The 24,896-nt window shown below is 47.9% G+C and overlaps 2 protein-coding genes across 2 annotated transcripts; both read left to right on the plus strand.

The window, feature by feature from the left end:
• Positions 1 to 398: 398 nt before the first annotated feature.
• LOC112881066 lies at positions 399 to 952 on the plus strand. Its single transcript, XM_025945773.1, has 2 exons — positions 399 to 558; positions 600 to 952. The coding sequence occupies exons 1-2, from the start codon at positions 399 to 401 to the stop codon at positions 950 to 952; spliced, it is 513 nt and encodes a 170-aa protein (XP_025801558.1).
• Positions 953 to 12,521: 11,569 nt separating this feature from the next.
• Positions 12,522 to 13,674, plus strand: LOC112882050. Its single transcript, XM_025947024.1, has 3 exons — positions 12,522 to 13,007; positions 13,122 to 13,240; positions 13,331 to 13,674. The coding sequence occupies exons 1-3, from the start codon at positions 12,701 to 12,703 to the stop codon at positions 13,454 to 13,456; spliced, it is 552 nt and encodes a 183-aa protein (XP_025802809.1). The 5' UTR covers positions 12,522 to 12,700; the 3' UTR covers positions 13,457 to 13,674.
• Positions 13,675 to 24,896: the final 11,222 nt, after the last annotated feature.

Raw genomic sequence — 24,896 nt, forward strand, 5'->3', positions numbered from 1 at the left:
GCACCAACCACGGCTACCCCGACAAGCACAAGCTCAAGGATTGCGAGTTTCGTAAGAGGATGCTAGATCATCCTAGCAAGCGCAAGGGCGGGGACCACGACAAGGAGGCGCCCAAGGAGTAGGGTGCACCGGCCAAGGACGGGAACACATTCCCCGACCTGGACAGTTGCCTCATGACCTTTGGAGGTTCTGAGGACGACTGCACCAAGCGCCAACACAAGGTCCGCCTCCAGGAGGCCGTATCCGCTGCCAAAAGCTCTGTTCCCAAATTCTTCCGTTGATCGAGCACTTCGATCACCTTTGATCGGGGTGACGACCCACCCAATGTTCCCTAACCGGGGAGCTACCCTCTCCTTGTCAACCCCATCATCGGCAACAAGTGCCTAACCAAGTTGCTAATGGACGGGGGTAGCAGCATCAACATCCTATATGTTGAGACCCTCGACACCATGGGCATCTTGCGGTCCAAGCTCCGAACATCCGTCTTCCCCTTCCTTGGGATCATCCCAGGCTTGAGGGCATACCCCCTGGGGAATATAGAGCTGTCGATCATGTTCGGTAACCACATCAACTTCCGCACCGAGACCCTGATCTTCAAGGTAGTGGATTTGAGGGATCGTACTACGCCATCCTCGGGCGTCCGTGCTACGCCAAATTCATGGCGGTTCCCAACTACACCTACCTCAAGCTGAAGATGTCGGGGCTGAACGATGTCATCACACTCAGCGGCTCTTTCGAGCAGGCGTACGCCTGCTGTCGTGAGCACTTCAAGCTTGCCACCGCCATCGCCAACTCCGCCGAGCTCCAAAAGCTTCGTCGGATGGTGAAGGAGAGCACCCCTGACACCAACGAGCCGACTTCGTCCAGCGCATTCTGCCCGACCGAGGACACCAAGGTGATCGGTGTTGACCCCAACGACCCGACCAAGGCCGTGCTAGAGTTTGGAGAGTAAAAAGTAAAGGCAATAATTATTGAATCCATTGGGGATCACCCTCAATCGGCCTTAGCCTTCATATATATAGGTCGGGGAAGTCTTACCACTTCACGAGTCTGTTTACAAAGATTATGATTTACAAAATCTAAACCTACTCAGATTACAGCAGACTTAACCGGTCTGGCCGGTCGGCCTCGGTCCTCGCCAGTTCTGGCTGTCAACAGGATTCCATGGGATGGTGCACCACTGGATCTTAATCACCGTAGGAACAAGGCCCGCTAGGAACCACCTGCAGCTGTGGGCTTTAGAAACTATTTACGGGCCTTTCTCTACTTCTTAATTGATTCTGCGTGGACTGTTTTCTTCTTTATTTTTTTCCCTAAGGGCTTCTCTTCTTTACCTGCGGGCTATCTTCGTCTTTCCCTGAGCGATTCTTTTCGTTGTCTATGTGCATGCATCTTTTTATTGGTGCTTTGAACTTGTGGTTAAGGTACCAGTTACCGCAAGAAATTTTAACTCAACAAGTGATCATGGATCAACTACTCTTATTAAAAAAAGGTTGACCAGCCACTTTAACAAAACGTTAGTTGAGCCGACGACATTTCAAAGATTTGCTGAGTCAACAAGAAATGTTGGCTCAAATAGTTTCACAAAAAAGTTGAGGCAACATTTTCAAAGAAATTTTTAGTCAAGAAAATCTTGGATCAACTAATCTTGTATAAAAGTTAAGCCAACATTTTTAGAGAAATGTTGGATGAAATAGTCCTATAAAAGTTGAGGCAATCTTTTGAAAAAATGTTGAGCCAACATTTTAAGAGAAATGTTGGATCAAATAGCCTTATAAAAAGCCGTGGTAACCTTTTCAAAGAAATGTTAAGCCAACATTTTCAAAGGAATGTTTAGTCAACAAGAAATATTGGACAAACTAATATTATAAAAAAAGTTGACCCAGCAAAAGATGTTGATTCCGGAAGAAATATTGGATCGCTGCTATATAAATTACTGAGGCAATAAGAAATGTTAGATTTGCTCTAATAGGAAAAAGTTGGTCCAACTTTGAGAAATGTTGAGGAGCCAAACAAGAGATCGGAGATCAGCAGACTTCTCAAAAGTATTAAGCCAACAGAATGTTTGATCAACTAGTGTTTAAGGAAAATGCTGCATATTGACATAGGTGCGGCCGTGTGGGCCTATTATTTGCAATACAAAAATATAAAAGAGGCTGAAATGCTGAACACGCCCACCGGTAAATATGTGGCCGGCCTGCTGCGATCCCGCGGACGAGATCACAAAGAAAAGCCCAGCGTATTTATTTAAAATGTACATAGTGACCACAAGGTTGATATATCCATCCGAGCTACAAATACGGGCCTCTGCACGAAAGCTTCGGAGCCCAATGGGCCTTGGACCTCGCGGTCCTCCTTTGAAATGCTTTGCAGTGCGAAGTAGGCCGCGGAAGCAGTGAAGCCCATGGGCGTGGAAAGAAGCCGTGCGCTTTCTCAGTGTTTCCTGCTTCATTTTCTGTTTTGTACCACATGACACATGATTAATCTTGCAGAGCAAAAGCAAATCTGGAAAAATCATCCAACCGCTGTTCCTCATAACTAGCCCCGGTATAAATTTCTTCCTTTTTTCAGAAACTTTCACTTGCAAAGATGTGCAAAACATTACAAATGATAGTCCTGATGAACGCAGAGATATCACAGCAGCACGTCAGTACAACACCAAGACATGCATCTCAGGGGTGCACAAAGATTTTGTGCCCGTTCTGAAGTTTCAGCGAATTTCTTCTCATCTCGCAGAAGAATACACAAAAGGCTTTGGCGCTCGCTGCTTGGACACTGCAGAGGTGGCAACGCCATGGCGGTCGCCCTGCCCGGCCTGGCACCCGGAGAAGAGCTACTAGCGGTTGCCATCTGGTCCCTCCTCCCGCCCGGCGCCTGTCACCGTTCAGGCGGCGCATGGCCCTGCACAACGGGAAACGCTGATGAGCGAGTCGAGGGCCCGACGGCAATGCTGATGGCAACCGGACGCCCGAAACCTGCATGGAGTCGAGGGCCCGACGGCAATGCTGATGGCAACCTGGCTTTGCTCCATGCGGAAACCCTCAAGAAACCGTGATGCCGCGAGATACAGATACGCATTGCCTTCCAGAAGATGGAGGACGGTTGACAGTTGCGTGGGTACGTATTGCGAGATACCCATTGATGATGGGATACGATTCTTTTGTTTTTGTGGACAGTTGTAAACGAAACCGTAAAAGGTCCACTGTGCAAAAGTCTCACAATTTGACTGTAAACCACATTTCTGTTCAATGGGTTTACGCAATTCTCGTGTACCAAATCTAGACCATCTAGTGTTTTATTTTAGAAAAAAAATGCCATTTAGAATTGTCTAGTTTCTGCGCTAGTAATGGATCTAGAGATTTTTCCACTGGGTTAACATGGGTGTACCAAAGTACTAGACCTTAGAGAATTTAGCCCAATGCATCATAGAGTTGATCACCACTACTAAAAGTCTTGTGAGAGTAGTGTGCCTAGCCTAATCGTTGCATCATCTTTCATGACGAGCCACTGAAAATAGCTATCAAGATGTTGAAGCACGAGCAAGATGCCACACTTTAGTCAAGCAGCCTGACGTTCTAACAGAGATCACCTCGGGGGTACGGTTACTTGACTTGTGCGTTACAAAAGTTCTCCGAAGTGACTCACCGGTCAAACACTCTGATGGCCTTTAATTTCCTCCGTGAGCAGACCCGCCAAACCCCCGGACCCACCTGTCAGTCACCGCCGAAAGGCACCTGCACCAGCAAGAGACAGGAAAACAAGAACTAGTGTTCCGTGACCGCAGCCAACTTTTTTCCATGCTCCCTGCAGAAACGATTCCCCTCACCCCCATCATTCCAACCCTACACATGGAGAGAGGATGGAGACAGATTGCATTGTAAAAGCCATCTTGCTTGCACCCGCAACGCATCCCAACCTAGAAAGTTCCTGCAGGCCTCATTGTCCATCTATCCAGGAACATACAAACACAAAAGAAACTAAAGATTGATTGTAAGCATGGCACACCGAGAGGCAACTTTTGTCTCAGAGATTGCTTGTTGTTTGTCACACTCACACATGGGATGTGAGGAAAGGAGAGTTGGGGTGAGCTACAACTGCTCACGAGTCATGGCTTTATTAATTATTTCAAGCCTTTCTTTTCTCTTTCTTTGTTGGTCTTCTCAATGATCCGTTTTCTTGCTTGCTGTTACCACGCCCTCTTGCATGCTTTCCAACCTTTGCAACCTCTGTGTGTCTGTGGCTTGCTCCCCATGATTGCCCCCATGCATGGGGGCAAGTGCACTTGGGCAGGATCTATGTCGGCTAATGAGACAAGGCCCAACCACAAACCATGATGTGGCAAGCCACTAGGGCAACCTGCTTCCTTGCCACCTTGCAAAAGATTTATATGTTTGCTAGCTTCATGTTGTCACAAGCTAGCGTGCAAGTACATGGAAACAAAGGAGAAAGATTGAACTGGATTTTGCGGGTACCGTGTCTAGCTATATACATGGTGCATCTGTATACAAGTAGGACAAGTGTGACAACTTCTCGTTAACAATCTGATTAAATATTTCTCTGGTCCTGGTTGGAACAACTTGACTGGAAAGTGAGATGTAGAGTTCGCCCGTGGCCTGCGCAATGCGTGTTGGCTTGGTGCTTTGTTTCTTTTAATGTTGTGTGTGAAAGGTGATTTTGCTGTCTAGTGTATCTGTGTATGCAAGGTCCAGCTAGTTGACGTTAACAGGCGTCAAATAGCTTTCAACTGTTAGTTTACCTGCTTGTCTTGTTTCGCTATCTCATCGTTTATGTCAGTTTCAAAAAGAATATTAATAATCCCTCTAAACCGTTTAATTTTAAATGTGATAGTATATTAAGAGCCTGTTTGGAAGCCAGGATCACCAAACAAGCTTAAGAGAGGAGGCATAATTTAGTTGCTAGCTAGTGATTTTACAGGTCTGCAAGGAATCGGTGCTCGTAGCCTAAAAGGAAGAGGGGTGAATTAGGTAATTTAAAAATCTTAACCTATGGCTTCATCTAGTTTGCACAAAATATAATCTAACACATACTATCTAGATGTGCAACTATGGTTCATCTAGTGTGAAACTTCCATCCCAAAATAAGTTTTGCAACCTATAGCCAAACCTAGCAAGATACTACACTAAAAAAGTAAAGGCTACAAGTTGCAAGTATGAAATGTGAAAACGTAAAGAAGGGGATAAGAGGAAGCAAACTTTTGACGCGAGAATTTATTCCGTGGTATCGGTAGGCATTAAGCCACCCCTAGTTCACATTGTCGAAGCACTCACTAAGAGTATTACTTTCCGGTCACCAAATCTCTTCCGAGACTCCTCTTGACTTGCCACTAAGGCTCACGCCAAGTCCCCCGGTTACCTTGATGCCCCCTCACTACGGAGCTTCCCACGAAGGAGGGGTCTCCTTGTCCCCCGCACAAAGCTGTTGTCGCCGCTTCACACCAAACCGGAGGGTCGAAGACTTGCCGACGAGTCACAAAGACTCTAAGGGGCCGGCACACCGAGTTACAAGGTTGAGGTTCACTCAAGAACCAGCACAAGGTTATAACACCTTGCTCTCGCACTCTCTCTAGAACTAGCCTAACACTACACCTCACAAAGCTTATGCTAAACCTAAGGATTTGATCAATGAGCTCTTTGGTTGGCTTGGAGAACTTCAGCAGAGTTCTGTAGCTTCTCACGAACTCCAGCAGCCTCAAATGACCTGAGGTGAGAACTTATATAGGCTAGGGATCCAATTGTAACCGTTACATGCTTTTACCAGAAAAGCATAAAGCGTTGGTTAAACGGGTCACATGTGTCGGTTTAACCGGTCGCTCTGAATCTGCATGCTAGCCGTTGAACTTCAACTGGCATCTTCTGCTGACGTCATTGCACCCATCGACGCACCGTCGTTTCAACCGGTGCTGAAGACTTTGCTTGAGAATCTTTCTGGAACCAAAACATGCGTACTGAGTAATCACAGCACGCTTGCACCGACACCCTCTTTTACACCTCGGTTTAACCGGTGTCTCTATCATTTCTCCACTTGATCGCCATGTCATCTTCTCATTGCACCGACGCCTTCATTCTTATAGCGTCAGTTCAACTGGTGCAACTAGGTTCTTCTGTACTTGAGCACTGTTGCGATTCTCCATTGTACTTGACCACCGTTGCAATTTTCCATTGCACCGACCCGTTCATTTTCTATGCTGTCGGTTTAACTGATCGGCTGATTCAGCTGACTTTTATCCAATTCGTCACTGCGATCATTTGGACCCCTCAAAAATATTCTATCTCTACATTTTCATTATAACTTGGACACTTTGATAGCGATTTTGGACCAGATTATGGATTTTACTCCATCCATAGGACCATATTAATCTCACTAACTATATTGTGACGCAATCACCAAAATCACAATTATAATCTAATAGGACCATATTCCTTACAAGATTGTTTACAAGATTGTTGATGTCTGATTACATCATGGCTCTTCATTGCCTCCCGAGTTCCAATCCCTGACATGCCTCTAGTATGATGTGGGAGAATCTTGAAACTGGACCTGGCAACTACATGTATGATCAGTAGAGTCCAGTTTACGTCCCAATACAGACAGTCCTCCTCCCCGCACTGTTTGCTCAATACATGCATGCTATACCATATATGTTTGCATCCTCATCGAGATTCGGACAGGCAAGAAAAAGGGACGCAGAGAAAACAGCTAGTCCGGGTGATGGCACCCCCCAGCTTGTCTTTAGCCAAAAGATGAGCTCAACATCACAGGAAACTAAGCTGCTTCTGTCATCCTAACCAACACCCAACAGCGTCTGCTGTGTCGTCGTCGTCGTCTGTGATGATGCGAGGCCAAATGGCAGGTTAGGTAGTGTTTGTCACTTGCGATGTTGAGGCCCTGTTGGAGTTAGCTGTTGAGGGCGCAAGAGCAAAGAAAAAGATTGAGAATGCCTTGAGAGTCGTCAGAGATAATAATCCTCATCAGTAGGGCCGTTTAGTCAAAACCGAAGAGGACTCTGAACCTACGCGCATAGTGTTTAGATAGGTAGCTCCATTTCCTTGAAGGCACGAGAAGAATACTAGATAAACATAAGTACCCCTTCCGACCCAAAAGAGTGACGTTTTGGATTGCGTGCGAGACCAATGCAACTTTGATCATCAATTACTTTGTACACTTTGATACTGGAAATGAAGAAATCGCACCCATAGACTTGTCTCAAAACTTAAATAATTTTACAAACATTTAATTTTGATTTAGTTTGCCAGCGTATTATGGTAGAATTTGGAGCTGTGGAGGTCTCGTCGGTTTGTTCCGTTGGTGGTTCTGGAGTTTTTTCTTTCTTTCTTTCTTGTTGTGTTGTAATACATACCCGGTAAATTCTTGCCGGTTGACTTTCAAAAAAATAACACACATTTGTGTTTTAGGATCCCCTAACTGTGTTGATGTAACGTTCACAACGTCAGTGTTCTGCAGCAACCGGCCGGGTCGAAAGAAATTCACTTGTTCATGGTAGTCTTTTTTAGAAAAAAGAAAAGTTTCCGGCCTCTGCGACTGCACACAGCCACTTGATCGTGGTAGCTAACTAAGCATCGCGGCTATTCAGGTAAACCAAATCAAAATTTCGCACGGGCCGGTTCAAGGAGTGCATGCTGCTGATTCCTGATGGTGTCTGGTGTGTCGCGTGCCCATTCGCCACGCAAAATGCTCTGGATCCTCGGTCACAGGTCCGGACCTTGCTAGGCCAGTCGACGGAAGAACATCTCAGGAGCCGAGCCGAGAGGATGGACGCCCGGCCAAGTACGTAGGAGTAGTAGTAGAAAAATCTATCAGGGACCGGGGTTTGGGCGGCGAGCGCACGAGCAGGAGGCTCGCCGGCCGGCAAAAGCAGCTAGCGCGTCCACACGGAGGGCCTCGTGAGCGGCGTCCCGTCCCGCGGTTGCGTAGCGCGCCATGCACGACGATGCGCGCGTGCACAGAAATTTTGACCCGGACGACCGCATGGTTCGAGACGTACTTGTCACCAAACATCTAGGCTAGCTTGTTCACCGCAGTGGCAAAGAGTTGAGTTTTATATTCAAATTTCGTGGGGGCGACTTGCTTGTAGTTGTAAAATGGACCCTTTTCTTTTTTGTGTGTGACAGAGAATGATGGACCCTTTTCAGAAAGACTAAACAGCATTAGATTCGAAATATAAATATTTTAGGACATTCTTCAAGGTGAAACTTTTCATCTTGTTTTTATCAAAATATAACATCTAGAGAAGTGTAATTAAATATTGTGCAAATACTTTTCATAGTGAATCCAGTAGCATCTCACATTATTTCTAATCTATGTAATTTTCAACATATTTGATTGTCCAAGTTTAAAAAATTTAGCCGATATGTATTTTTTTTCTGCGAAACATAGCACGCAGATACTCACGAACATACACGCGCACTCACTCTATGAATATCCGCATGCAACTCTACTCTTATGAGCACGTTTGAGAGATTGAGCCAAGAGATTTTCAAAATTGATAAAGTCACCACGAGCATGTATTTTGAATCTGATGGAATAGGAGTAAGTATTAACCTCTCTGTCTGATCCTTACACTTTTGAATTTTTTTTTCACTCCTCAAAGTATGGCCTACGTGCCGACCTGCACTCTCGTGACATCGGACTTCTTGATGACTTCACGATGGAATCAAATCGATTTTTAATCGACTCGTGGCACTTGGCTTGTTTAGTTGACTCTGCGCGGTGTGCTCGCTCTCTCGCAGACGCTGTCCTAATCCGCTCCCGATTGCTACTACATGCCAAAATCATGTGACACGAGTCGTTATCTCCTCCGTATGTCCATCGCTAATCTTCTTAATGATTCCCGTCGTCCTTGTTTGATCCAGAGTTTTCGGCGAAATATATACTGGAAATAGTACAAAACCGCACGCACGAACAAAAAAGAAAGGATCGAACTTTATTCTACGAGCACTAATTCAAAAGCAGATGTGGCGTTTGGTGTCCATATTTCGCTGCAAAATCTTCACATGTTTCACAGAACACCCTGCCCCTGTCATTGTAAATCACCATTAAATCGCTTGTCAGCTGTGAGATGCCAATGGAATTATGCCTAACCAAGGACGCAACGTACCCAAGCATATCGTCGGCTCGATCACGATCAGTTTCCTGTTTTGAAAAAGGTTAGGCGTGCCACCGCTTCTTTCTTATTCGCAAAGTGAATTCGAATATCTCGCTGAAATTTGAGTCAAATCCGACATGCAAATACTGAAGAAAAATATGATGCGTACGTACAGACCAGCACTGGTTACCAGTCCATGTCACAGGAGTACGTCGACAGTTTGGTAGCGAGTCCTTGTACTGTACCTACGTCTCCACCACCTTTCAGCCTGCAAACAAAATACGACGGCTTATGCAATAATTGTACATATACCGTGTATACGTGCGTGGACCATTTCGCGCTGATAATCCGGCCGATGCAATTCGCCTGCCTGCCGGAAGGACGAAACAAAAACAGTTGTCGATCTCACCCATCTTCCTTGTTTCTATTTCAATTAGAGCGTGCAAAGTCAAGATAAGCTAGCTATTAAACTAGAGCTCGGATTTGATTTAACTACTTGTTGATTTATTTGGCCCTGTATTTATACAAGATGACAAAAAGTAGGCCACCCAGTGATGATGTGTACCTCTGGCTGGCTTGTATTGCAGAGTGTTCCTACTAGCAACAATTTTCATTATTGAAATGAAATATTTGTAACCCAAACCTAACCATATATGAAACATTATTGAAACTGCTACATCGATTTGAATTTGAATTGAATGGTGTAATTAGAAAATGCCGCATGTGTGTGAGGCCTGCAAAGCCAGAAGAAAGGAAGTTGTTGACCTCCCAGCCTTTGTTGTATCCCCCCCAAAAAAAAAACTTCGCACGTCTTTTGGGTGTTTGGACCGTGCGACGCCATGATCCGCTAGATCTTCGCGCGAGCTTATACTAATCCTCCGAAGGGAAGATGGTTAAGGAAAGCAAAGAGAAGCGCCAGGCGTAGAATAATCGGCGCTTAAGTGCACCGATTAGTACACGCAGATTCTCATCATTGTTTAATCAAACCAAGGCGGCCGTAGATCATTTCCCGCTCTCGAGTGGTGGTGCGCTACGCAACAAATGCTACTTATATATGTACATGTATGCATCTCTTTGGGTCATGTGTGAGGGGGAGGGCCATTATTACCTGTGATCGCTCCATGTTGGTGGCATTATGGACCCTGGCGCGCATGAGCCATCGAGTCCTACTTATAAGTCAAACGAAGAGGTCCCAAGTTTTCAACTCTTTTTTAGGGCTACCGCTGGTTCCATTGCTCTGCACTTCAAAATCTAGGATGATTTACTTCTACTACACTGGGCTACAAGCCTACAGCGACTGAACCCTAAACCCTAAATCTAAACCTAAATTAACTGATATAATAAATGTTTTTGCAGTAATGTCGTATGGAAACAGAAATTGTTGAGTTGTGTAAGCATGCACCTTTGCAGGCATTAAGAATCAGCAAATAAAGCATACATAGAGTATTGTTCATGTGCCGATCGACCGGAATGGAGCAGCGCGCGTGGTGGAGCGGGCATGAGTCCGCGTCGCACCAGAAGTGGGGTGCTACAAGGCTGCAAGTCGTTTCTTGTACGCTTCAGCCAGAAGCGTACGCCCGCGTGTCTGCAACCCAGCCTGCCCGACTCGACAAGCGGCACGCAAGTGGTGTCTGCTCTGCTCTCCTCTGCTGCCCGTACATGAATGCGCCGCAGGCCGCACGCACTCATGGACATGGATGGATTCCGCTACGGGCCAACAAGCGTGTACGCGTACGTACGTATACCTGTATTTGGATGTATGTATGTATACTGACATCGACAGGTGGGCCCAGCGTACACCTGCATCCTACATTTTCCCCGGATTCGGATGAGTATTTGGGAGGGAAAAAGAAGAGCTATGCGTGCAAAATAATCGCAGAAATGTATGGCGAGCGGATCTCGGAAGATCCTCCTCCGGCGCAGCAATATCCTCGGCCGGCGCGGTAAGTCAGAGACAGCTCTTGCGTGCCCATCCCGTGGGGCCCGCGTGTAAGCGTCCGAGACTGACGGCAGGGCCCGCCGGTAGGTCACGTCACGGTATAACTCCCTAGCTAGGTCGTGTGCTACGGCCATCAATGCCATGCATGGCCCATCAATACGATGGCTCGCGTCGAGCCGGCCACCAAATCAGACACGATACTTTTTTTTCTTCTTGTTTCGGTTCAGTTTCAGCGGAGTGGGATCCGGTTTGTATGGTAGGTACTAAACTTCAGTTCTCGTTTTTTGATACAGATTAGATGGACTAAATAAGATTTAACTATAAAAGTAGATACCGATTAGATGGACTAAATGAGATTTAATTACAAAACTAATTGCATAAGTCGCAACTAATTATCGAGATGAATCTATTGATACTAATTAGCCTATAATTATCACATATTTACTGTAATACAACATGACCAAATCATGGTCTGATCAGGTTTAATGGATTCATCTCGCAAATCTAATCTTCATTTATGCAATTATTTTTATAATTAGTCTACATTTAATATTTCTAATTGGTATCCAAATATTCAATGTGGTCGGATTAAATTTTAGTGCAAGAGGATCCAAACACCCTCTAAATTCGGCTCCTGCTACAAAGTTAACTCTTTATTAAATCACTGGTATCTTATCAAGTTTAAAAGGAGAGAGCGAAAATGTTTCCAGAGAGGACGGAGAGGATGATGAAAGCCCGCAGAAAAAAAAGTAGGAAAAAGGCGCCGAAAAGAAGAACGGGGCAGATAAGCGTTAGCGTTTTATTTTTTTCGGGGATAATTATAAATGTGCAGGTGCGACGCTGAAGAATACGTCACCGGAACAGAGAATACGGCAATGGCGCGACCTCCCGCCGACCGTTTGCACCCGACCTCCTACGCTGACACACTTGCTTATCCAACATCCCAACACAACCTCACCACTGCGTGCTAACTATTTTCATAATATAGGCTTAGCATATAGTATAGTTGTTATATCTAATCCAGTGCATAATCAAGAACGCATATTCAGAGGCTGATAAAAGTGACAGGGCAACAGCAACAATCGTCCGCTCTTGGCCCTGGCCGCGGCATTTCTTTTCCTTTTCTTTTTGAAAATAGCTGCCGCATTTCAAAACTAGTCAATACACACGCAGACAGAAGAATTCCATGAATTTAGTTCGACTTTGGAAGTTAGAGGCCCGTTCCACATAACGTAATGTTTGGGTGACTTTTTTTTTTCTGAGTTCAAGAATACTTGCGACGGCAATGTTCAGGTTTGAACAGGAGTTTCTTCTTCTCCAGAGACGAACAGTTTTCCGGTGAATTTCTTGCAAAATTTTCGCATGCCGAAGAATTACCGTGGGCCCGCAGCGGGGATCCGAGTTCTTGAAGGAGACCTGAAACCGGAACCCGAAACCCTCCAAGAGCGAAGCTCCTCATCGCCCACCCCTGCTCACATTTAACACCCCCACCTCAAAAACGGCAAGCGCATGACCACCGTCTCCTCCACCACCCCCGCCTCCCCCTCGCTCTCCCTCTCAGCGGCTCACGCCGCCACCGCCGCGGCTCCTTGAAACCACCAGTCCACCACCACCGCTGGTACGCGGAGGCGCGCGCGATGGGCAACTGCCAGGCGGCGGAGGCGGCGGCGGTCGTCATCCAGCACCCCGGCGGGAAGGTGGAGCGCCTCTACTGGTCCACCACCGCCGCCGAGGTCATGCGGAGCAACCCGGGCCACTACGTCGCGCTCGTCATCCTCCGTGTCGCCGCTGATAAGGCCGGCCCCGGGGACGCCGCCGCGGCGGCGACCACGACCGGTGCCGGAGGCGGCGGCGGGGGAGGGGCCAAGATCACCAGGGTCAAGCTGCTCAAGCCCAAGGACACGCTGCTGCTCGGCCAGGTCTACCGCCTCATCACCGCGCAAGGTTAGCACTCGACGGTCTACTGGGGTTCGTTCTCGAATTGATTGCGCCGGGATTTCTCACCCATCCGTACGCCGCGGCAATCTCGAATTCTCAATCCCGTCGTGCTGCGCGCAGAGGTGACCAAGGCACTGCGGGCGAGGAAGAACGAGAAGATGCAGCGGTGCGAGGCCATCAGGCAGCAGCACGAGCAGCTCCGGCGCGGCGACGGCGCCGACCAGGGCTCCTCCGACCAGGTCGGTCAGCGATTTCTCTGGCACGAATTTTTTTCCCAGCTGCGAGTGCCAGCTGCTGACCCTCTGCTCGCCCCCACGCTGTGGTTCCAGGACGGGAAGCAGGACAAGGACCGGCACCGGGGAAGAGGCCGGCACTGGCGGCCGGCGCTGCAGAGCATCTCCGAGGCCGCGAGCCAGAGCAGCAGCAGCAGCGTGTCTGAAGCCGCCACCAGCTAGTGCTACTGACCGGACCGTGCCATCCGGGTTTCTCTTCTTTCTTTCTTTTGATTTATGATGATTGCTTGTTAGTATAAAGTGCTTGAGCCTAGCCAGCAACTAAAAAAAATGTAAATCAGAGCATGATCAATAGGAGCCTTGTTTCATCTCTCATGTAATTTGGCATGGTGGAACTGAAACTCAGTGTTCAGATCAGTCGAGTGGTTTGCCGGTTGCAACTTTGCCGAGCATGAGTATTGAGCCGAAAGAGGGGAAAATAACTGCCCTCTCACTCTTATCATAGCAATCTTCGCGTCGCAAGCAAAAATCAGATTATCTGATATCAAGAGATTATCTGACAGACAAGCAAAACAAGAGGGTTTCAATTCCAAACCGGAGACAAGTATATTTCAAGTCGCTCGGAGGGATAAACAGCAAACTACAGCGGAGACCATCATATATGTTTTTTTCAGTTTTGCTCGAATCCAAATTATAGATAAACTAGTACTAGTACCATTCTTTCATCTAGAATTCGCGATGTTCGATGCGCCTTCGTTTTGAATTCCAGGATTCAGAGCCTGGCTTATCAGTAAGCGACTGACTGTCAGGTGCTAAGCACATGCGATTCAGTGTAGAATACTCCGCGGACGAGGACCGCACCGCTGCTGCTGCTGCTGGTGGTAATGAAATGTTTAGGGGGGGGCGCTAAGCTCCATCAGACCACTTGGGGGAGCTGCCGGCCGTGCCAGCCCGGACGGACACCGTCCACGGCTGCCAGTGGAGCTCCAGCGAGCCGCCCGGTGCACGTGTGGCGTGCTGCCGCTCCGGCCGCCGCCCACCGCCGAGCTCTCGGGATGCAGTCTCGCTGTCGTGCACCCCGCGCCTGCACGAGGGTCAGCTCGGCCTGCACTGGGAAGAACTGAAACTGAAACCGAGTTCAGGCAGTATAGTATTATTGGCAGTACAGAGATCCGGATCCAACAGGCCACGGCCAGTGCAGCAAATGCAGGCCAGTGATCATGTTCTGATGTTCAGTTAGCTCAGTTCGGTTCTGTTGGTACAAGTGGAGTCCTGAGAGAGAGATGGTGTCGGACAGGGATCAGATGTTTTGCATGATCATGTGAACATTTTTATCGGTCGGTCGCGCCACGAGGCTGTTTGTGCGATGAAATTACCGGGTATAATCCAGCTGGTGTTTTGTGTGACAGACCGCTCCGATGGTTCAGACTTCAGATCCAGATCCTACAGTGCATTGGGTGGGGGATTATTTCATAATTTGGTCTGGGATCCATACATCCCGGCTCAATGATTCTGGAAGGGGCAAAAGCCTGATTAGCAGCGAGCGTGCGTGCGTGCTGCCAAAAGGCCAAGTGCTGTATTATTGTTCGCGGAAAGTCTGAACCTTTTCTTGAACAACAGATCAAACTGGTATGGCAGGAATTGGCAATGCAAAAGCATGCCATACATTCTTGGCCTGAAAAGACCATAGCAAATCTGGAGAGAAGTGAATATCTGAACATAAAGCATAAGATAGAACGTTGACAAGGTTCCAGCTCCACACCACGCATTCATACAAAAGCCACCTCGCACGATGTCCCCACTTAATCCTGCAAAGGGAAGGTAACTAAACACTCATTGCTAACAGCACAGATTAGCAAATGGTAAATTAGGAAAGCAGCTTGGAAAATTAGGAAGGATCAAGTCCTCATTTCAAAGATCATCAGTTGACTCCTCGCTTGTACTATAGTGAAGTTATAGAAGCACTTTCGAAGGGAAATATGCATGTTCTTTTTATTGTTCATTTAAAATATGTCCACAGTGGGAGTTTCTAGAATCGGTATTTGAGAGTTTCAAACTTTCGATAGAGCCGGTTCTGTATAAAGAACAAGTCCAAAATTTGCAACAACTAACCAAAGAAAATAGATAGGGAAACGTCATTGCTCCCTCTGTAGTCTGCACGCCAAGATCCCCGTGTCCTCTTTGAACATCTGAAGAATATGGTTGCTTGGCCAACTTTCGTTCTGAAAATGCGACAAATGAAATGCGAATCAGAGCGTCGAAGCATGACCAGCAGCGCACGTGCGTGAGTGCTGCAGCGCATCATTGTTCAGAGGAAACCTCAACCCTTTGACAAAACAAATGAAACTGATGCAGAATTAGCAATGCACGTACAAATTCTTAACAAAAGGACACCATACTAGGCTGCTAGCACCGGAGAGGAATGAGGTCAAAGCTCCAGAAAAGCATAAACGGAGTAAGTGAATATATTAATATGATCAAGGATAATCAGATAGCATGTCTTAAGGTTACAGTATCTGAATTTTTTTCGAGAAAGTATCTGAAACCAAAAGCAAGTGTTACAAAACATCTTTATTTAACCTCATCAATGCAGCCACAAGGGATTTAAGGCCATGGTAACAGCCATGGTTAAGGAATGGTAACAGTCATGGTTAAGGACATGAATTGATGTTATTGCTGGGGTTATGGATCAATTTTCCTGCTGCTATAAGAATGAGAAACTGATATACTAATGCCTAGGAATAACTAGGCTTGTAATCTCCCTATATAAGGGAACCTTGAGATTAATAAGAAATACCAATTCACTATTCTCCTTGTCTCTACAATTCTATTTCACAACACGTTATCAGCAGCTCTAAGAAAACTGAGCCAGAAAAAAAAAAAGGAGGTGATCACTGGCAACTTGAAAGGGTAAGATGGCTCGCCGTTTGATTCCCCTTAACGCCGGTAAAACGAACTGGATTCCCAAATCGAGAATCCGACTCCCTGTATCATTGTGATAGTCCCTGTATCAAGCGCTATCACATACAAAACTCATTCCAATCATAATATCACAGTCATACTTTGCATAAGGTCAATCATGAATTTAATTATTACATAAATCCATAGGTTTGTAGTACGGAATTCATTACAAGCCTCTCGGCTGGAACGATCAAGCAGAAAACAGAAAAGGATAACTAGGCTTCTGGCCATCCTTCATCTTCTAGAACCTCCTCCACAAGCAACTCGAGTGTAGCACAGGCTTCAGTCGTACCAACCGTCATCGTTGGGGTCGAACTCCAGATCGGATCCTGCATCGTACCAAGCTATCCCCAAGGTATAGGATAGGTTCACGTCACCATCCGAATGCAAACTTTTAAGGTGGACTATACTAAAGGTATAACAAAGTTCAAGGGATTAAGCTGGGATTTTCTATGCATGCGCAACAATATATATAAGTATATATCTTCTTCAACATCGACTCGGGCCCTTCCGGCATTCCAGACTCCCGGTCCAACGCACACCTTCCAAAACCACCAAGTTGATGCGAGGACTCCCTCTCCTCGCATCTCAACTGCCCTAGACAGGAAGTCATCTCTAGAGAGAGGTAGAAATCATGAGTAACACTAACTAATTAGAGCAACAGAAGAGTAGGGTTGTCCATGACCAAGGACGCGGCTATATATATAGTTTTCACCCTGCAGAGGTTGTACACCTGGACCCACTCGAATCAACGCCAGCCGGAGATCAGCCGACTCAGCGACGAGACACCGGTCTACTGAAACAGGACTAGGAGCCACGGTACCATCCGGCTTTCCCGGGTCTTGGGCGCATCCTCCCGCAAGAGGTCGCCCTAGGACTGTGAAGTCTCCCTTGCGTCTCGGGGAACGTGAGGCCAGCACCTCCTTCCCCTGCACTGATACTCGATCCTCCTACCAGCTTGGTACCGCACTTCCTAGCCCCGGACCGGGCCCACCCTCATAATGGGTAAGTGGTGTGCACGCTTAACATAGTCCCACTAATCATAGTTACTCTTACTCAGTCCTCAATTGCCGAAGCGGGTATCTTCATCATATGCGTCTCCATCGCAATGGTCCGCAACTGCACCCTTTACGGGCGCTCCCAACACCTCAACCAAGTAACTAACAAGTTGTACCCGCAACAGGTACTCCGTAGGGTGTGCCAAGATACACACCACAAGCCCTCGATCCACGATCGAGTTAAGTTCGCCCGCTCCCGGCTAAAAGTCCTATTCACCAACTCCTGGAAAGTGTATCTCCACTCACGCCAAGACTATCCATCCATTCCCATACATACACATGCAAAGCATAGCGAGGCATTTCATATATTATTTAAGTGTGATAGGATTGCAAGGAGTACAGGTAAATAAATAGGTTATGCAGGTTTATCTCATCTCATCTCATAGTAACACATCATGAAGCGGTAGCACATCTATCAAGCAATGCCTAATAGGTAATCAGATCGTAGATGGGTGTGAACCTGGCGGTTCTTCGAAGTCCTCCTAGGCTTGCGGGTGGTCCTGGTCGTCGATCAGCTCCTCGTAGCGGGGTCCTATTCGTAAATACGAGTAAGGGCAAGGACCAAATTGTAAAAGTGTACAAAAGATGCCAAATAAGACCCAAATCACAATAAAACTTACTCTAACGAGTAGTTCGTGATTTTAGAAGAATTATGGAACTGGTTTCACAATTTTCGGAGGTCCGGTTGATTTATTATGAATTTTATAAGAAAAAACCTATTTATAAAATTAATAAAAGAATTTCGGAAAATAAAAACACATAGCAGTGGCACGCGGCAGCACCAGAACATGCTACGTGGCATGCTGACGTCAGCAGGGGGTCAGTACCGGCTGACATCACCAGTGGGCCCACGGTCCATTTCCTCCTCCTCTCTCTTTGACACGGCGGGCTCGCGGGGCAGCGCCGCTTGCTCCCCCTAGCGAGCAGGCCCCGCTTGTCGGTCTCTCTTCGGATCTGGTGTGGTGGCCAGATCCGGTGAGGCTTGGGACCGTGTGGTTCTGTGTGCGTGCGACCAGGTGTGTGTGTGTGGCATGCGCTTAGGGCATGTTCGATGAAAGGCCGCACTGGCCTGGCCGCGACGCGAATGCGATGTTGCAGCCGTGCTGGGGGCGGTGACTGCGCACGGCGGAACCGTGGTGCGGCAGGCATAGCAGGGCGGTGCGGTCTTCCTTGGATAGAGGCAAGGGCACAGCCTTTTGCCGTTGGCTGGGGACGAGCTCGCGATCGTGAGCAACTAGCGGTCTAGGGCCGCGACGCGACGGTGCGGCGTGGCGAGGTGGGAGGATGACCGATAGTCAAGGGCGGTGAGGCAAGGATAAGACTCGACCTCACGGCGTGAGTGCACACGCACGCGCGCGGGTCCTGGTACCCTAGAACCACGGCGTGGCTATGCCGTGCATGGGGCACCGGTGCTTTAGGGTCGTGACATGGTGCAGCGGCGAGAGGGCGACGATGGCTGCAGGAAGCATGGCAGTGTGTTGGGCTCTTGCACGAGAAAGGGGGTAGGGTGGCCCTGTGGCTGCTACGGACGGCTCATCGGCGGTGCTAGGCATCACGCCAGCAGCAGGGGTAGGATGGAAAGGCGGCAGTGCTCACTAGTTGGGCTCGCAGGCGAGGGTCTCGGTGCGGTGTCGGGTCGACGTAGTGCGAGTCGAGGCCGTGCAGGACGCGCAGCTACGACAGCATGGACGTACGGGCGTAGGCTCGGTGAAGCTCCCCCAAACGGCGGCTATGGGGGCCTCCTCTTCCTCACGCTCTTCTTCCTCGGCTTCTCCCCTTCTCCTCCTCCTTCTCCTTCTCCCTCCCTTGCCCGGGTGAAGTGGTGGCGGTGGTTGCAGGTGGGGAAAACCGCAAGCGGCTCTTGGGTTTTGGGGAGGCGGCGGCTAGGGGTTTTATAGGTGCGGCGCTAGGGTTGGCGGCGGCCCGGACAGCGGTGATGCTTGGTTTTCGTGCCACGGCCACGCGGCACGCATCTGGCGGCTGCAGGAGTGGGGCTAGGGTTTCCGGTGGCGCGTAGGCGGTCAAGGCGAGGTGGAAAGGGGCGCACAGGCGGTTGCGCTCCTCTGTCGTGGAGCGATGGTGGTGCTCGCGGGGAGAGGCCGGTGACGCGAGCGGGGCAGAGGCGCGGGCGCACGGACGACGGTCATTGGCGGTAAAGCAGCAAGGAGGAAGAAAGGGGAAAGGAGGGGCCGCGTCTGACCCGTGGGGTCAGGGCAGCAACGGCAGTGCGGGGAAGGTGAAGGGTCACGTGATGTGTGGGCAGCGGGGCAGCGAGCTGGGCTGGGCCACGTTGTGGGCTAGCTGAGAGGCGCGCGGGGCAGGCTGGACGAGCGGGCCACGTGGGCCGTGCGGGTTGTGCTGGTGGGGAAAGAGAAGATGGCGTGGATTGGGCTGCCCTTGTTGGGCCGGGATGGCCAGCTGGGCTAAAGGTTTGAGTTTAGCTTTTGAATTTGAATTTGAATAGCCCATTCAAATTCAAATTCCACTCAATTGAATCACACAAATTAGGAGCAATTCAAGTAAGATCTAATCAACAGTTTCAAATAAGGTAGATTGCAATTAAATCCAAATGACTCCAAATTAATTCACACTATCATATTAATGGTCCTTAATTAAAAATGTTGAGTTGAATTACTAAGATTTCAAGATAAAGAAAACCCATGCTTATATTTGGAACTAGCTAAAGCATGTACACAAAAGGTTTTTGAAAATTCAAAATTTTGCACATTTATAATATTTCGGTAAAACCCGAGATGTTACAACCGGATCCTCCCTTCCTCGCAACCTACGTGCCCGCCATCTTCGTTGCCTTATGCATTAGCAACTCGCTGCTCCGGGCTCCAGTGCGCCATCCTCAACGCGGCAGGGGCTGTGGCCCCCGTTCTCCCCCCGTTGGCTTCACTAGCCGTGGAGGAAGATGCCGCGACCATGGCACCACTGCCCGCAGAAGCACCAGAGCCGCTAGCAACGACTCGAGCACCCTCGCGACTCGCCGAGGACCTCCAACGATGCCCGACACCTGCACTGCATCAGAACTCATTCCAGTGGAGTCGCCGCGCCACAGCGAGTCCCATGGGTGGACCGCAACGGTGCGGCTGCAGCCCGACGGGATGCCGCAAGAAGTGCTGGACATGGTGACGTCGTACTATCCTCGCCATGGCTAGACATACTATGCTCGTCGCGACGCCGCGCCATCTCGCTGGAATACACACCGGCTACACCGCTGTACTCTCCAACACCGGCTGTGCCGCCAGAGTTCCTCCTCAGAGGCACCATCGCCGCGCGTCGTGGCGCCCCGCCCTTCTACATGATCGCGGGTGAATCCAGCAGCATGGCCTCGCCGGCGGTGGACGGCTTCACCGAGCCCAAACTTGCGCCCCCATCCCCACCTCTAGCTCCTTGGTTCCCTAGCCGCCCGACCGCAGCCGTGGCAGCCAACTCATGCCTTGGCCTCCGCCGCATCGTCAAGACCGGGCATGCCCCGGCCGAGATGAGTAGCGGCGGCGAGGCCCGCCGCCCCCCACCCCAAAGTGAGAGGGAGGCCTGAGCGCGGGGGAAGGGGGACACGAGGTCGGGGAGGTGGGGGACCGCGCAGCATCGGCCTGCACAACCACGCACCGACGGGGCGGCGCCTGACCGACGCGCGCACGCGGCACGCTGCACCTGCGCCCCGGCGCAACACGCACTGGACCGCGCGGCGTGCAACAGCAACTGTGACGGCGGCGCTGGACGCATGCGGCGCGCAGCAGCAGCTGCGGAGGCGGCGTCGGAAGCGGACGGCGGCGTCGGGTACGGCGGGCACCGTCGGGCAAGGCGGCTTCGCCGGGTAGACGGCGGCGGCGTCGGGCAGGCGGTGGAGCCAGGCCTTTCAAGGCCGCGGCGGGCATGGGCCGGCGGCCCACCAGCCCGTGCGGCCTGCACCCCCCCACCTGGCCTCCTGGACCCAAAGCGGCGGTGGGCCGAGATAGTTATCTTTATATTTTTCCAGAATTTCAATTTCCGCAGAAATTTATATTCCAGCCCCTAGAATTTGATCTATTTACATTATGCAAATAATCAGAGAGAATATATTTGCTTTTAGCACCCTGTAACTCTCTGTTATTAGGGTTTAGAATTTAGGGTTTAGGGTTTAAGGTTTAGCACCATGTAACCCTGTAACTCTCTGTTACTTTCCCTCCAACTTAGAATTTTTCTACTAAAAATAGATGATTTACTTCCTTGTTTGAGTTCATTTTGAATTCCCATAATATTGCATAAAAATGCCATAATTTCTCAAAATTGTTGGCAATTACAATGTAGGTGAGATGGTAACCAAAGAGTTTGATATCCTCGCTCTTGATGGTTCCAATTTCCCTTTTTGGGCGATGGATGTCAAAGTGAATCTGTCGACACTTGGACTATACAGATGTATAGATGAAACAGCTGCTGGGACTCTTACCCCCTCCAATATGTCCAATTACTCCGCCTTAAAAGTGATGAGCAATCATATCCATCCGGATTTGAAAATGGAGTACATGTATGAGGAGGACCCACGTGCTTTGTGGACAACTCTTAAAAATCGATATGAACAGTATAAAGCTATTATCCTCCCTGAGGCAATGCATGAGTGGAAGCACTTACGCCTATAGGATTTCAAAATTTAGACGAGTTCAACCATGCTGTTCATAAGATATGCTCCAAGCTTCGATTTTGTGAGAAAGAACCTTCTGAAGCGGAGAAAATTGAAAATACTTTATCTTCAATGCTCCCATCAGAAAGGATCATTACTCAACAATATCGGGAGAAGAAATTCACAGTCTATTCTTCGCTCGTTCACACATTAAAACAGGCAGAAAAGAGCCATGAGCTCACTGTGTGGAACTCAAACCAGCACCCATTGGGCACTGCACCACTACCTCAAGTACATGCGAATGTGAAGAAATTTGGTCCCAATGGGAACATACAGACTGAAAATTCCTCAGGCAAGGGCAAGCGCAAGAGAGCCAAAAAGCCACATGGGAACGTCCAAAAGGGAAAATGCATTTCTAAGCCCAAAAATGATAGTAGCAACAAGACTGCCTGCTTCAGGTGTGATTGCTATAATCATATTGCTAAGAAGTGCAAGACCCCTAAGCATCTTGTTGATCTATACATGAAGTCCATGGGTCGTACATAGAACACCTAGAAGTATGAAGCACACTTTGCCTCTCAAGTGCTGGAGAATGGAGCTATGGACCCCATCCCTGAAGGAGCGGGACCGAGCAACACAAAGACTCCGCCAAGTGAAGAGGAAGGCTCTATGGACATCGACAACATGCTCGTGGAATACGCTTCCAACGACATTTTTGGAGACCTCAAATAGGCTTCATAGCTTTAGTTTTTAAAATTGATAAAGTAATCCTTGTAATAAAGACATGATGTTGCTACCCTTTTTATCAGCTGTAATTTTTACACCTGCTACCTTAATATATTCGTATGTGTTTTTCTATATTTTGCATTTATTCTTATGAATTTAAATTCTGCATTATATAGATTGTTACGGGAGTTAATCCAATGGAAGAAGAGATGTGCCTAGTGGATAGTTGTACCACTAATACTATACTTAGGGAAGTCAAATTCTTCCAAACTCTCACAAAGAGAGAAGGACAAGTTTTGACTATCGCGGTACGCGATGCTATGATTGTTGGTTCTGGAATGGTCACTATCATACTTCCAATGGGTACACAAATTCATATCAAGGAGGTATTATTGTATCCCAATTCAACACGTACCCTACTAAATTATAAAGATATCCGGAAAAATGGAATTCATGTGGAAACATATGAAGAAAACATTGAGGAGTTCCTCCTTTTGACCAAAGATATTGGATATGGCAAAAAATACTTGAAAAGGTGCCTTCTCTCCCGTCTGGATTGTACTATACATACGTCAAACTCGTACCACACATTGCATACAAAGTGATTTTTCAGAATGTCAATATATTCAAAAGTTGGCATGAACGTCTTGGTCATCCCGGCATCAGAATGATGAGAAAAATCATGAGCAATTCAAGTGGACATGATATGAGTGACAGAAAAATTCCCCAAATCCTCAGATTTTGTGCGCACCTCATGTGCAACTGGAAAATTAATTTTGAGACCCTCACATCTCAAAATAAAAGTTGAACCACTAAAGTTTCTCGAACGCATTCAAGGTGATATTTGTGGCCCCATTCAACCATTGTCTGGACCATTCAGGTACTTCGTGGTTCTAATAGACGCATCCACAAGATGGTCTCATGTATGTCTATTATCGACATGGAACCATGCCTTTGCAAAATTGATTGCACAAGTCATCAGACTTAGAGCAAGTCAACCTAGACACCAGATAAAATCAATCAGGCTGGACAATGCTGCAGAATTTTCTTCCAAAGCTTTCAATGATTATTGTACGGCCTTAGAAATTGAAGTTCAACATTCTGTACCATATGTTCACACTCTGAATGGTTTAGCTGAATCTCTTATCAAGAGAATTAAGCTCATTGCCAGACCACTATTGCAAAATTGTAAGCTACCAACCTCATGTTGGGATCACATAGTCTTAAACGCTGGTGACTTAATACAATTGTGTCCAACTGCATACCATACAGCTTCTCCGCTGCAATTGGTTCGTGGTAATCCTCCTAGTATTTCCCATCTGCGGAAATTCGGTTGCGCTATATACGTACCGATCTCACCACCAAAACGTACACAATGGGCCCTCACAGGAAAATGGGGATCTAGGTGGGGTATTTATCTCCGTCAATCATTAAATACCTGGAGCCTCTTACAGGGGATCTACTCATAGCTCGGTACGCCGATTGTATCTTCAATGAAGAACATTTCCCGGCATTAGGGGGAGAATTCAAGTATCACACAAAATGCCCGCAAATAAATTGGGATGCCTTAGACACCCTAAAGGAGGATCCTCGTACCGCAGAATCTGAACTTCAAGTTTAGAGGATCATTGATTTGCAGATTGCTGCAAACAATTTGCCAGACTCATTTACTTTGAATAAAAGTGTCACAAAATCATACATTCCTGCAAGAAATGTGCCGGAAAGAATAGAGGTACCAAACAAAACTATTCAACTCCATACCTCAAAAGAAAGTGGGAGAAGTATGGCAAATCCTCGCAAGCACACGAGGAAATAGAGGAAAGAATCCTCTAAAACAGTAAATGAAACTCAACCTCAAGTTGAGAGACACCAAGTGGATTTACCCAATCCACCTCCCACATCCACAGTGCACTCAATTTCTGACGATAGGACATTGGAACGCCCCGACGCTGTCGTATTGGGAAATACCGACCCGTCAACTAGGGTAAATGAATTTTTTATAAACTATGTTGATTCTGGAGAATCATTCGATCGTAAGACTACAATTGTTTACATATACTTTGCCTCATCAGTTGCAGATACCATCCAATATGATCCAGATCCAAAATCTATGGTAAAGTGCAAAAAGCGCTCGGACTATAACAAATGGAAGGAAGCAATTGAAGCAGAGTTAGCCTCCCTAAATAAAAGAGAGGTATTTTCATCAGTGATACCTACACCCCCAAAAACCTTTCCTATGGGTTTCAAATGGGTTTTCATCCGGAAGTGGAATGAGAACAATGAGGTGGTGAGATATAAGGCGAGACTT

This window comes from Panicum hallii, chromosome 2 (genome assembly GCF_002211085.1).
Source record: "Panicum hallii strain FIL2 chromosome 2, PHallii_v3.1, whole genome shotgun sequence".
In the NCBI taxonomy this organism is placed as follows: Eukaryota; Viridiplantae; Streptophyta; class Magnoliopsida; order Poales; family Poaceae; genus Panicum; species Panicum hallii.

Coding starts and splice junctions, on each gene's coding strand:
- LOC112881066 (XM_025945773.1), top strand. CDS start 399: ATGGACGGGGGTAGCAGCATCAACATCCTATATGTTGAGACCCTCGAC. Junction 559..599: donor AGAGCTGTCGATCATGTTCG/GTAACCACATCA, acceptor CTGATCTTCAAG/GTAGTGGATTTGAGGGATCG.
- LOC112882050 (XM_025947024.1), top strand. CDS start 12,701: ATGGGCAACTGCCAGGCGGCGGAGGCGGCGGCGGTCGTCATCCAGCAC. Junction 13,008..13,121: donor CCGCCTCATCACCGCGCAAG/GTTAGCACTCGA, acceptor TGCTGCGCGCAG/AGGTGACCAAGGCACTGCGG. Junction 13,241..13,330: donor ACCAGGGCTCCTCCGACCAG/GTCGGTCAGCGA, acceptor CTGTGGTTCCAG/GACGGGAAGCAGGACAAGGA.